We start from the raw sequence: 13,224 nt of genomic DNA on the forward strand, positions 1-13,224 counted from the left end.
AAACTACTCTCATTTCAGCTCAGCTCTGCCTTCGATAAATTCCACATATACAAACAGAAAGTTCAGTAAGGAAGTAGTCTTTATGGCCTTGAGAGTTAAAAAAAAAAAAAAAGAAGCTATATGATGAAATATCTGTACAGAGTACGGTCTCAGAGGGATGCTTTCCATGTGTTCCCGGGTTACAAGTTAGGAAATGGTGACCAGAAGAGCTGTAATCAAAAACCAAACGCCAAGAAGACCATACTGTATTTGTCAGCTCATTTTCCTTCCTCCCTCCCCAGCAGGGCTTCCTCCTCCAGCACTCTGGAGGTCGAGCCAATACCTCTCCAAAACCAGGCCCAAAATGCGAAAAAAAGACGCCACACTCTAAAGGGTTTGTTGTTGAGGCCCTGCAGGAAGGAAGCGTCAGTCTGCAACAAGCTTTTTTTTTTTGGAGGAATCTTTATCTTGTGCACGGGAGATTTCCATGCAAACAGACGATGGGCAGAAGTCAGACATCACGCCAGCCTTTTAGCTCAACTCACCAGCCCTCACAGCCTCGTTCTCCAGCACCACCCTGTTGAATATGAAGCGGATGTACTTCGACGGGGACGGGGTCCTCGGCCCCTCTTTCCCCAGCAGGTGCAGGATCTTTGTGGCTAGGACGGTGTGTTCGCAGTCTTCGATGAACTCGCAAAGGTGAGCCAAGCCAGATTCCTTACTCTCGGGATTCTCCTCGATGATGCCGATTATACAGTCCACAATGGCTCGCTTGTACTCGAAGCCACCCTGGGAAGAGCAAAGCAAGGACACTCACCCAGCAGGCAGAGCTCAGACTGCAGTTCTACACAGCTCCCCTCATGCCTCAATTACTTCTTTCCATTGAGGAAAACAAAACAAAACATCTGTACATAAACAGAGGAGACGGGCTGGATAATCTAATAGGGTCTTCCCAGTTCCCATCCACCAAGAGAGGCACATCATCACGAGAATTTCCTTAGAAGGGTTTTTAACGTGCCAACTCTAATTCAGAAGCAGATTTCAGACAGGTCTGACCCACAAGACAAACGAGGTCTTGTAAGGCAAGAGACCCTTCACACCATCAGAGCTCCCTGCCCAGAACTACACGGAACGTTTCAAACCTACATCGTCCCTGAGCATGTTGGAGAGGAAGGTCATCATGACGCTGTGTTTCCGAGGGTATTTCTGGCACAGAGCACTGATAGCCTGTACTACCACTACCTGCAAAACAACAGAGAAGGACGTTAGGCACACGCATTTTGTTTTTCTAAGAGCAGCACAGCCTTCTCCCTATCTCGAACTGTCACTTTGACAGATTACTTTCTTGTACAGGAAGGATAAAACCTGGTGGTGTACTCTCAGCATGGATTGCTAGCAGGCTCTATGCTAGCAGGCTGCAAGACCTGGCTCTGCTCGAGGGGCTGTATTCAGATGTCATACGGCAATTCCAAGGCCCACCTCTCCCTCTACCCAGTGAAAATCCTGACCTAATTCTAACTTTAATAGGTAGATCGTGTCACTAAGGCTCTTTGCAATTTCAAAGCTATCTAAAACTTGGTTCTTGCGCTCATACAGATAATACGGTAAAACCACTGTGCAATAGTGGACATGGACTTTGTAGGCATGCTGTGCTCCTCAAGGCAACTCCGCAGTGTAAGAGGGACAGGTACAGACAAACAATCATCCTTAACCACGTTATCACTTGAATTCACAGTGATTAAACTTAAATTAGTAGTGTGAACTGTAGGTTTCCTATCAGGCTGAAGTCATAGAGACTTGATTAAGACAGTTAAAATCCCTCTCCTAAGAGGCAACCAGAAGACGGTACAAAGTTTTATAGGAAACAGCGCAGGAGCCAGGAATCTACCAAATGATGTATATCCTTTTTCAGAGCGGAGAGAGGAAATGGAAAAGTGTATTTTGACAGTTGGAAAACACAGAACCACACCTTCAGAATTTCACGTTGGCTTTGCTCGATTAGACTAAGTCACTGAAGGATTAAAAAGTGGGAAAAGCTTCATAAAAACAAGAATGGGAGAAAAACCTGCAGCTGGAAAGAGGAGAGGCCTCCAATGCCACACCTTAAACTCATCTGATATTTCTGACACGAAGGAAGAGATCTGTTTCATGAGCCTGTCTACACTGCTCTCACTCCCTGTCTTCAGCAGGGTGGTGATGGCGAGGGTAGCAATACTGCGGTTGGAGTCCGTGATGAGGTTTTCCAGGTCCAGGTTGCAAGCAGTGACTGCAGATGGATGCTTCATGGCCACCTGTAACGGAAACAATTTCAAAAGTTACGCGAGAGCAGCGCCATCCTGCAGAGTTCAAAGCTTTCAGTGAAGCAAGTATCAAAGTCCTTGTTTTTTCAAGCACTGCAACTAAACCTACATCGTGCGCTGCTGGCAGGATGCAATCAATGCATTTTGATTTCGGTTTGCATTCTTGTTTCGGTTTTTGAAATGAACTCCTCTAACTTAAAGTTACAGCTCATGAGTTTGACAGTCACATAACGTGACCCGCGTCTTGCTCTACTTCTGTGTAGCATGCTGCCCTGAAACCAGAATGTTATTTCCTTCACACACGCCCTATCCACACTTCTCACAGCATTAAATATCTGAGGCTCTGCTTCCTTACACAGCTGAGAGCTCACAAGTCATCCAGCTACAGCCCGTTATAGCCCTGTGGTCTAGAAATAAGCAAATAAGAGCTTCAGTTAAGAAAAGATTTTTGTCACCCCAGGAAGTTTGGCACAGAAAAGCCAATCCTCCAACACAGAGTATTTTGGAATACAGTAATCACACCAGCAGTTGCTGGTTTAGGTGACACACCATTAGGCACTGAAGTCTGGCTTCCTCTGATGCTCAGAGACTTATGCTTGTTTAGAAGATCTCGGAAGCACTCACTTTATTAAGGGTCCGTACAGCTGCGTATCTCAAGACAGGTTTGGGAGAACTGCAGAAAAGCTGCAGCACTGAAAATAAAGAACCAAGAGAAGTAAGCGACGACAAAATATTACAGAGAAGAGACTGCTTAACAAAAACTGGCTCCCAGTACTGCTCCTCCAGGCACCTGTAACGTCTGAGGAGCAGAAGATGAGAGCCCTTACGCCCATACCAGATGAGGAAAGGGAAGTTGCCTTGTGCCAGCACTTTGATATTGAGAGGTGCAAATAGCAGAGTCAGAAATCACCACGAGAGAAAACCAAATGTGGTCTCTTTCAAAAAAAAAAGGGAGTGGAGAGGGAAGTCTGAGGTATCCACATTCAACTATGCAGATGGCACACTAAACATTTGTGCAGCTCTATTAATAAACTGATTTCTAGTTTCAACAGCTAATTAAGATCAACAGCAAATTTAAAAAAAAAAAAAAAGCTTGTTTTTCATCTTATAACAACAATAGGCTGTCTGTATAGCAGTTAGTGACACATCTTTACTACCTCCTCTGCCCAAGTTCTCCTCTACCTTCCTCCCACCTTCCCTTCCTGCAGCTGGAAAAGGGCAGGCATCACCCCATGCCACCTCTCCTGTCCCTTCTGTAAAGCTCTGGATGAAGAGTAAAAAGGGATCAAGTTGTTTCCCAGCCAGAAGCCCCCTAAATCTGGGAACAATCAGAAAATTTGGGTTTTGAGTCCAGTACTGCAGTTACGCTGTACTGTCTCTGTATCGTGTTTTGCCGCCCTTTCTTTCAGCCATGTCAGCAGGACACAGGGCTCTCGGACCAACCTGAAACAGCAGGTGCCAGCTCCCTCGCTGTGCAGTTTGGCAGGTGGATGATTGCAGAAGCAGCTTCATAAATAACCATTTCGTGCTTATTCCGCAGACAGCTCTCAATGAAGTCGAAGAGTGGACTTTCATGTCTACAAAGAGATGACATTTCACATTGTGATGCTGAACTACACGCAATCATTGATGCTGTATTTCTGAGAACTTGGCCGAAAGCACAGTTACTGCCCTGGGTCTCATGTTTCTGACGCTGCCCAACTCATATTTGAGCAATAAGTTTCCTATTTACTATTTTTTTATTCTTTTTTATATTTATCTTCTACAAGCCAGAACTCCCGCACCCTACAAATAAATACTTTATGGTTAATCATGTATCACGCACCACTAACAAAAACTTCCTGATGAAATTGTTATCAGTGAAAATTAATTTCTCAGATAACTCCTCTGCTAGTATGAGATCAGAATAGAGTTCCTTTTGTTTTTATCACCGTAATATAGATAGATCCTCACTGAGTTTGAAAGACAACGAAGTAGGCAAAGTACAGAACACTCCCCTCCTCCGGAGATTATTCTGCAGTTTTAGTTGTACTCTAAAGTGAGTTCTGGTGTGGTGCCAAAACAAAAACACACAAAACTCACCACACAACTACCAGACAAACTGCTACTCAGTTCAGCCTAGCATTCTGCTTTTACCTGCGCTTCGTTTTTAACACTACAGCTCTGTGTATAGACTTCCACATACTTTAAAAAAAAAAAAATCCGAGCTACTGTTTACCTCAAACTACCATTAATTTTGTAATTAAACACCTTGCTTCTTACTCACCCCTCTTCAGATTCCTTCAGGAGTTTGCTTGCAATTCGGATCAGCATGCAGTACGCAAACTGGGATTTCAGGCCAGACTTTGTGAACTTATTCAGCATTTTGGTAACTGCGAGGCGATCATTTTTTCTAAGGTGATAGAGCAGCCCCAGAGCGTGGTACTATTAGATCAGAAACAGATGTGCACAGGAACACATGAGGATATTAAATGCATAATGCAGTTGGAAAAGGCAGATTATCAGCCCTCTTCTGTGTCTTACAACTGCTGTTTCCTAGCAGAAGTACCTTCTAACCTCAAATGATCTGAGTTTCCTGACAAACAACAAAGATCTGTTGTACTTCCTTTCCTTTCCTGCCTACCCTCAAGAAAGCCTCAATACATTTTTAAAGATCAAAGGAGTCATGAAGTTAGTTTACTTCATTTTCTCCCCATTAAACACCAGAACTTCTAAGGCTTAGGCTTGACTATGATACACAGTAGCACTTGCTTTTCTAGTATACTTAATATCCACTGCACCCCAAGCCCTTCAAATCATAGTTGACCACACAAAAATACTCGAGACATTCATGTTTAAAGTACAAAGGAACACTTCCAATTTCTTGCAGTGTTTTTTTCTTGCTTTGTTTTTTTTTCCATGAGACTGATTCACAGTAAAGCTTAATGAAGCTGCTAACTGGGCACAAACAAAGCTGGTATTGTAGATTTGTTTCTGATTGTTAGTCGTAAATAAATACTGTCATTTCCATAACTGTTTGGAATATTTATACAAAGATTTTGCTAATATGGCTATCATAGATATTTGGGCTATTCCCTGCGGTCCTGCAATAACTGGCGAATTTTATGAAGGCCAAGACAAAAGATACTGGTATTCTGGAAAGCAGCGAGATTCATGGAAACTCAGATTCAAAGCCCTTCTCCTGCAATACCTACTGTGAAACCCGTCAGCAGCATTCCAGCTATCAAAAGACCCGCAGGGAAAGGGCAGAGGATTGCACTAAAGAGCCACTTATTAATTGTCTTGCACTGGGATTGTGCAGAAATTCATGGTTTTTGAAACTGTGAATCGTTTCCCTCAAAACAAAACCATTGTTTTTAAAAGAATAAGGAAAAATGAGTACCAGTTCCTTTTTCTAAAGCTATTATAAGAACTTCCAGAATACCATTAAAACCTGTAGCGCGTTTACAGCTTCCTGGGGCAGCCCCCCGAAACGTACCTGTACCATAATGTTGTCACTAGAAGCTGCTTCTTGAGCTTCGTTGATCCACCGTTTGACTACATCGTAACTGATCTTCATCATGTGCTGGAAGAAGCCACAAATTGAGACTGCAAACAAGCTGATAGCAGAAGCACCGTGAAGTACCATGAGCCTTGTTTTTCGGTTTCACTACTTCAAGACCATCTACCGCTTTATTGCACGCTACTGGTAACGAAGAATAACTCCCAGATACGTATTTAGGACACGTACAATAACTCCCAAATTACACAACAGGATGCCTGTTTCAATAAAGCGAGAAGTAACTCAGAGATTTTGTTTATGTCCAAACCAGACAGAAGACAAACCCGGGGCAATCCATCTACCTGCTGCTAGTTCAGGAGGAGCCCTTCAGTTGTCAGTATTAATACAGCTTCACTTGCACCCTCGGGGTCTTGCACAAGCCCTGCTCTACCCTATCAGCTAAACTTCTTAGCTCCTGTTTTTTATTTATTTCTTTCCCAGTGCAACCAGTCTTGTTACCCTCCGCACCTATAAACCACTGTTTTTCTTGCATCTCAGTCTCAGACTACCATGCTTTCACTTGCATTTTCTCCCTTTAATAAAAATACTAAATTAACAAGGTCTTTTCCAGCCTTTTCTTGAAAACGATGGAGAGAAAATACACAGCAAACTTCTTCACCTGGCCCCCCTACTAGATATTAGCAAAAATAATCTTGAATTGCAGTTGTACCAGGGCAGCAATTTCAATGATGTGGGTTTTGCACAGCACAAAGCCGGCTGCTTTTACTTTCTGTTGCGTAACTTAAACGTTCTTTCAGTCATCGGTGCCAATTCTTTCCCAACACGGGGCAGGTTGCTTTTACTTACTCTCAGCAAAACGATCAGCACTTTTATGGCCGTCAGTGTGCTTGACATTTAAAAAGAAAGACAAGTCTCTCCCCAGACAAATCAATGTTCTACATTAACTACACGCAGAGATAACCAAGCACTTGGTGCTTGAGCGATACAACCGAAGTACTTTAAAACAAGAGAAGATCGAGGAAGGAGACAGAGAAACTACTTGAGACAAAGGAAACTCCACTGCTGCTGTTTATGTCTATTTTCCAGCAAGAAGACAAAGAGGAGTCCTATCAAAGGCAAGGGAGATGAGGAAAGAACAAAACAAAAGCCAAGCAAAGCTGCACATGCAGCGGACTAGCCTTCCCAGCCACAACACAAGGCACAGATTTACAACAATTTACTGCTGTACTTACTAAGGAAGACACCAGTGCAGAACTAGACACACTGGGGACTTTGTCCACAATGGCTTGCTTCATGTATCTCTCGATGGCTTGTAACATCGTACCCTGTGAGAAGAGGGGGAAAGAAAGCATTGATGCTCAACCCCTGGGGGTAAAGTATAAACGCTACGACAAAAACAAATGCACAACATGTTCAAAAAGCTCTCAGAAAGATGCCTCACCTAATTCTAAAAACACAAGGGAGATATCAGTGCCCACTCCTGAAGATTCAGTGGCACAAAGCCCACAGCAAGGCAGTCTCAGAGCAGAAACCAGAACTCCAAAGCTCCTGATTTTTAACTCCATCTTTACAGCGCCACAGCTCCAGAGCCTCCACATCAGCACAGGGCTTCGGAGCAGTCCTCCCTGAAGTGGAAATTCCCTTTCTACTCTAAGAAAGCACCCTGCTACAGAGTAGTTAATTTGATTTTAAATACACTTCTCATCTCTCCAACGGAAGCGTTTTGTACTTACATCAGTGATCCTGCACAGTGCTCTGATGGCCGGGCCTCGGTATACGTCTTCCTTCCCTGTCATGTCTTTGGTCAAACTGAAATAATCAAGGACAACCTGTTAACACTTCTTTAGGATCTCAGTGTCTCAGTCCTTTTGCAACGCTCCACTCATCTCATTTACCTATCCTTCAAGCTGTTACCACATAACTGCCAAGATACAGTAGAAACAATTTAATAATCAGCTATTTGAAAATTATTAACATCAGATTCTATAGAAATACAGAGCATTACAAAGATATGTAGTCCATAAAATTGCTCTACCATGGAGCCGGTTTATTTAGCACAGCCGTTCTTCTTTCTACCTCATAAAATTTTGTTTGCTGAACAGCTTCAATCAACAAAACCAAATTCTCTTAGCAAAAACCGTACCTCTGGAATTTGTTCTCACAACAACTGTCACTTCTACTCTACAGTGATAAAAATTGATAGTTCAGTGCTGGAACGAGCTGAGTTTTGCTCTGTTTTCCGTAATTGTTCTCACAGCAAAGCGAAACAGAAACCACAGGTTCAAAACATCAGACAAACAAGCAAAACAAATCGGCTTCAAAACATCAAGAAAGACAAAAGCATCAGCACCAATAAGGTGGAAGAAAAAAGAAAACACACAAAAAATAACAACATATTAATAAAGTGTATATAAGTTTTTTGTTTGTTTTTTTTTTTAAGGAAAGCATAACAACACAGGAGGAAGAAATTAACACTTCATAGGTGGCATGGAACAACTTGTTTTCCCTTGCTGTATCCTTGCACAATTACAAAAAAACCCTAGTGGTTAAAACAAACATGTCAAAATGTAGCTAATTGTTTCAGAGCTCTGATAGGGTAGCTGCAGAAAAGGCTGTACCTGCTTGTGACAATGATGACATCCTCGGAAATATTGGCCATCTCTTTGATAGTAAGGTAACACATTCGTCTAAGGGTTTGCTGTGAAAGCGAATTGCAGAAAACCATTAAACTCACAGGCAATTACGAATGAAGACTCCCTACAAGTTTTAGAAGTAAACCAGACACGGCACGCCCCCTTCCCCGCGTCCATACAAAGTCATAAGCACACAAGTAAAACCCTGATTGAAAGCTGGACGCTGCTCTTGCCTCCTACTATCAAACAAATCAGGAAACAACTAAGAGATGTCTTACAAAATGATAGGACTAACGGAAAGAAAATCTGTGCGTTGTTTATGAGTGAAGTGGCACACCAAGCCTACAAGCAGAAACCTCACAATTACCAGCCAAATGCTTTAAAAACTTCCTCTTTTGTTGCAAAAGAAGAACAGAGATATGCAAAGAGCACTGCCATTTTAATTCTTTGAAAGCAAATGACATTTTTGCATTAGAAAATACTCTTTCTGCAATATGGATATGGGAGAGGTCACAAAACGCGTTGTGCTTCCAAAATGTTCATTCTGCCTTTTGACAGTTACACACGAACTCTCTTCAGACAAGTCCCCCTCAAAACTGAAGCGCTAGCTCATCTTAACCAACGTGAATGAAATCCAACCCAGGAAGCATGTTCTGCTAAGTTCTACACCCTCCGCAGAAGAGACCAGGAGAGGACTTTACATCGGGCAAAATCCAAAGTTTAATCCAACGTTTTTAGGATGTTGTCACGCCTCTATTGCATGCTGATTAACAAATACAGCGAGTCGTGCTAGGGAATAGAACCAGCTAAGCTACAAGCAACTTTTTAACTTTCGTTTTGAGAGCTGATTATTTGCAAGCGTAAAAAACATTCCTAACATTATACCGATTGGTATACTAAGCCCTTCTGTCATCATTCACATTCTTTACAACAGGAATTCAAAATAAACCACCAAAAGCAACCTGCAGAAGGAGCTGCGTGTTACTGCAATCATTTCAGTCATTTGTTTCCAAACGGTGAATTGCCTTCAGCAAGTGGTTTGCTCACCTCACCCTCCTCCCACAGCCCAGCACTCAGCTGCTTTGTAATTACTGCAAACAAAAACCAGGGAGGCAGAAAGCGTTAAACGCCAGGCACTTACATCATTAGACTGAAACAACCTAGTCATTGCGAAAAAAGCTTCTGTGGCTTCAGTGGTTCCAAAGTGTTCACCCTGAAAAGAGAACGCGAGAAGTGAGAGGAAAAATAATCCTATCCTTATCCAGTAGCCTCCACCTCAGTCCCTACCTCTAGCGCCTACTCACATTCCAACGATGCTTTCTTTCAAGACTTGTTCCTCATGTGAGGAGCAGTCCCTCCCTCACCTTGTTTCCCAGGGAGTAAGGCCGTCACTGGCACTGTTACCCACTTGGCTTCAGAGAGCGCCACCCACAGCTGTACAGCGCCACAACAGTCGGCCCTGTAACCTCTGGTCCCTCTTCTGAGGTTAGCGTGTCAGCAGCTGGCTTTGCACCACGCTTCTTAAGCGCACAGATGCCCTTGCTTCAAGAGGCACCTACTCGAAGACGACTGGTGCTAATGAAGAGCGAGCAGCGCAGGCCGTCCCAGCCAGCAGTAATCCTGTGTCAAATACCGCCTGGCTCAGGCCACGCAGGCAGGAAACTGTCGTGGTTACCCAGCGTAAAATTCCTTTCCTTACCACGCTTCCAATTTCCCCACAAACAAAATGACACCTTGTTCTCTTATCTCACCTCAGTTATTCCTACTTCAGGCAGGCAACCACAAATGACTCTTAATTGCTCAACGACAGTCAACACAGACCAAACAGCAGCGCGCACTTGGCACTCGAAAAAAGATTTAAAAGCTTCAGGGACATAGACATACCTCACCTTAGTCAGAAAGGGACACGTAATACTATAGCATAAGCACTCTATTTCTTAAAACCTACCTCCTGAGTCTGAAAGGAGTTATAAAACCTCTTTCACAATGAAGGTTACCAGAAATTAGCCTTGGGAACGCGCGCTCTGGCTGGCAAGAAATGATCATTACCTGGTTCAGCAAGTAAAGGATCTTGGTAAGTATGTGCAGGCATCTTCGTGGGTTTATGGGGGTCTCATTAAAGATACGCGCCTGCAAGCACAGCACAAATACTGTATTACACTGTAATCCCACACTAACAATTTGTCCTTACCATAAAAATTAAAGCAGTTTGCTTTCAACTGAGCAGCTTATAACTTCATTATTATTCTAAAATGTGTCCCAGTTAACATATTTTTGATGTCCAGTTCAAGTGTGGCCATCTCTTGCGTCTCAACAAGAGACAATGACTCAGTTTACTATTTGGTACTAACAAAATAATTTAAAATAAAAGCATAACCTAGAAAATTTCAACTCTGTTCTTTCCTTAGCATCTGTAGCCCAAACATTACTTAGTAATAACCTGTGGGAACAGAAAATTGAAATTAAGTTCCTTCTTGTTGCTGTCTGTGCCCCAAAAATCTGTTATTTAACCACACATTCACCTCACCACTTAGGGGAACACAAAGAGAAACAGGAAGACCCATAACAGAGTATATCGAATGAGAATAGGAAACCAAGCAGGGCATCTCTTCAGAAAGATCTAATTGCCATATGAAAACCCTGATATAGTAGCTCTATGTGCACTTTTACACCCCCTCTGATTTTAAATCAACTATTCAAACTTCGCTGTTCGCATTGCCTGCAAGTTGCACTGTAATTCCTCCTCAAGCTGCTAATTCCCCCCGATCAGAAAGGGTTAAGGTACTGTTCATACCTCCTGCAGCACAGCGCTCTTCTCCAAATGCTGGAAAGGATTAGAGCCACTACCTGGACAACAAGAGAAAACTCTCAATTAAAGGAAACCATCCATCACAAACGCCAATAATAAAAGCAACAGAATCGTACATGCAGGAACAGCTCCTAAACTTCACAAAAACACCTCGATGCTACAATGACATTCCTCTTTGAATAACTGATGTTCCCCATCAGCAGCTGTGAATCCAATTCCTGAAGCCGTATATTCAGAGGTACAGGAAAAAATGGGTGACAGGCTTTAAACACAGCTGGAGGGTAAGGGAGAAAAGTATTAACTACTGAGGTAGTTAATAACAGTCATTTTGTATAAAGCTATTAGTTCTTTTTCTTCCTAGTCCCCTTACTTTATTCCTTCAGGCACAGAGAGCACCGAACACAGCAGGATGGGGCTGCTGCTCGGGATCCGAAAAACAAGCACACCACTAAGCAGGGCTACTCAGCAAACTCCACAACCAGCCTGGCTACGGCACATCGCAAAACCACAGATCCGAGACTCATCTCCGTGCTGTGACTTCTCAACCTTTTAGCCACCCAGATTATGGGGCTGGGAAGTTATTTAGTGGCTAAAACCAAAATCTGCAGGAGGACTTCAAAAATATTTGGGGGCAGAGGGAGACAATGGATGGACAACGGGATGGGACATGGCATGAGGCTCAAATCCATCTCTTGTCCATTTCAACTCTGGTGCACCGTTTGGAGAACCAGCTATGCCAACTATTGCACATCTGGTATCCAATACAGTTTGAATCTCTGCTGGAAAGCAGAGGGAAGCCTTTAGTTTCAGAGGCGGTTAAGAGGAACCATCTTCTCTTTGAGATTTCTGAAGAGCGCCGATGTTTAACTCTGAGCTTAACTCTTCGCTCTGAAGGCATTTAACTTCTTGGAGATGGCACTTCTCTGCGGGCAGCACGCTGACAGCAAAAACACCCCTCAGAACCCCTGCTGCACACACACAGACCCCTTCAAACCCTGCTCTTGACCCTTTTCCTACCATAAGCACCTTTTAACGTTTAATTCTCCCATCCCTCAGCCCTCACACCCCCAGCGGAGGGAAACTGGGACCGGCACGAGAACCGACCCCGCCGCCCGCTGCTCGGGGCCTGTAACGGGGCAGCCTCGGGGCAGCACCAGCAGCTCCCTGCCCCCCGAGCCCCGACCTGCGCCTCAGGGGCTCCTCACCCCCTGAGGTGCCCGACCGCGGCCCCCCGAGCCCCCAAACGGCCGCAGCCGGGCTGGGGCTGGGGCCCGGCGAGAGCACAGCCGGTAACGGCGGCACGGGGAAACCCAACCCCCTCAGCTCGCACGGCCCCGGAGCTCCTCAGAGCCGCTCCCTCAAGAACCCGCCGCCCACCCCCGCTGCCGCCCCGCCGGACCGGGCTCCTCGTCCTTCTTGTCCGCCTTCTTCAACATGGCGCCGCCACCGCCACCGCCTCAGCGGCGGCTCCCGCCCCCTCTCCCCCTGCCGCCTCGCAGCCTGCGATCTGATTGGCTCACGGGGCTGCCACTCAAGGCTCTTAGCCTTTCAGGACCGTCCGTCTCTCCAAGCCACGCCCCCTCCCTGCTGCGGAGGGGTCGGGGCAGGGACTGAGCTCCTCGCTCCCCCCCCCGAGTCTTAAAGGAGCCGCGGCGCCATTTTGTGAGGGGGTGTTGGACCCCCCCCGACTGACAGACAGACGGACAAACAATCCAAACAAATATCTGAGCCCCTCAACAAAATAAAAGGGCACATTTTAGCCAGATACTCTCATAAAGGGGCTTGGAGTTGCCTGAGGTGTTTCAGCAGCCATCTCAGCGTGCCCTTGCTTCACCCTGTGCACTGATTCCCTCTGCCCCGTCCCTTCTAAAAATAATAAAGCTAAAAATGGAGTGGTCATAAATCATTAATGCCCCTGCGAGGGCTTTCTGAATGATGTGGCGCAAATGGCCTCTCTCCTGGCTGGAAATGAGGAGACATTTCTTCTCACAAAGAGCGGTC

The 13,224-nt window shown here is 44.7% G+C and overlaps 1 protein-coding gene across 2 annotated transcripts in view; it reads right to left on the reverse strand.

The window, feature by feature from the left end:
* Positions 1–12,726, reverse strand: part of COPG2 (COPI coat complex subunit gamma 2) — a 21,110-nt gene extending 8,384 nt beyond the window's left edge. Inside the window, exons 1-14 of one of the 2 annotated variants that reach the window (XM_080578259.1) lie at positions 12,623–12,726; positions 11,209–11,261; positions 10,464–10,544; positions 9,556–9,627; positions 8,400–8,479; positions 7,515–7,590; positions 7,014–7,106; positions 5,758–5,844; positions 4,546–4,703; positions 3,723–3,856; positions 2,904–2,971; positions 2,082–2,270; positions 1,126–1,221; positions 525–768 (exon numbers count right to left, since the gene is read on the reverse strand). In XM_080578259.1, coding sequence (XP_080434385.1) covers positions 525–768; positions 1,126–1,221; positions 2,082–2,270; positions 2,904–2,971; positions 3,723–3,856; positions 4,546–4,703; positions 5,758–5,844; positions 7,014–7,106; positions 7,515–7,590; positions 8,400–8,479; positions 9,556–9,627; positions 10,464–10,544; positions 11,209–11,261; positions 12,623–12,659 — 1,468 coding nt within the window. In that variant the 5' untranslated portion in view covers positions 12,660–12,726. Of the gene's footprint in view, positions 1–524; positions 769–1,125; positions 1,222–2,081; positions 2,271–2,903; positions 2,972–3,722; positions 3,857–4,545; positions 4,704–5,757; positions 5,845–7,013; positions 7,107–7,514; positions 7,591–8,399; positions 8,480–9,555; positions 9,628–10,463; positions 10,545–11,208; positions 11,262–12,600 lie in introns of both variants that reach the window. The other variant, XM_080578260.1, reaches the window with a different exon arrangement.
* Between the last annotated feature and the right edge of the window lie 498 nt (positions 12,727–13,224).

This window comes from Anser brachyrhynchus (assembly GCF_964034855.1).
Source record: "Anser brachyrhynchus genome assembly, chromosome: 1".
Classification (NCBI taxonomy): domain Eukaryota; kingdom Metazoa; phylum Chordata; class Aves; order Anseriformes; family Anatidae; genus Anser; species Anser brachyrhynchus.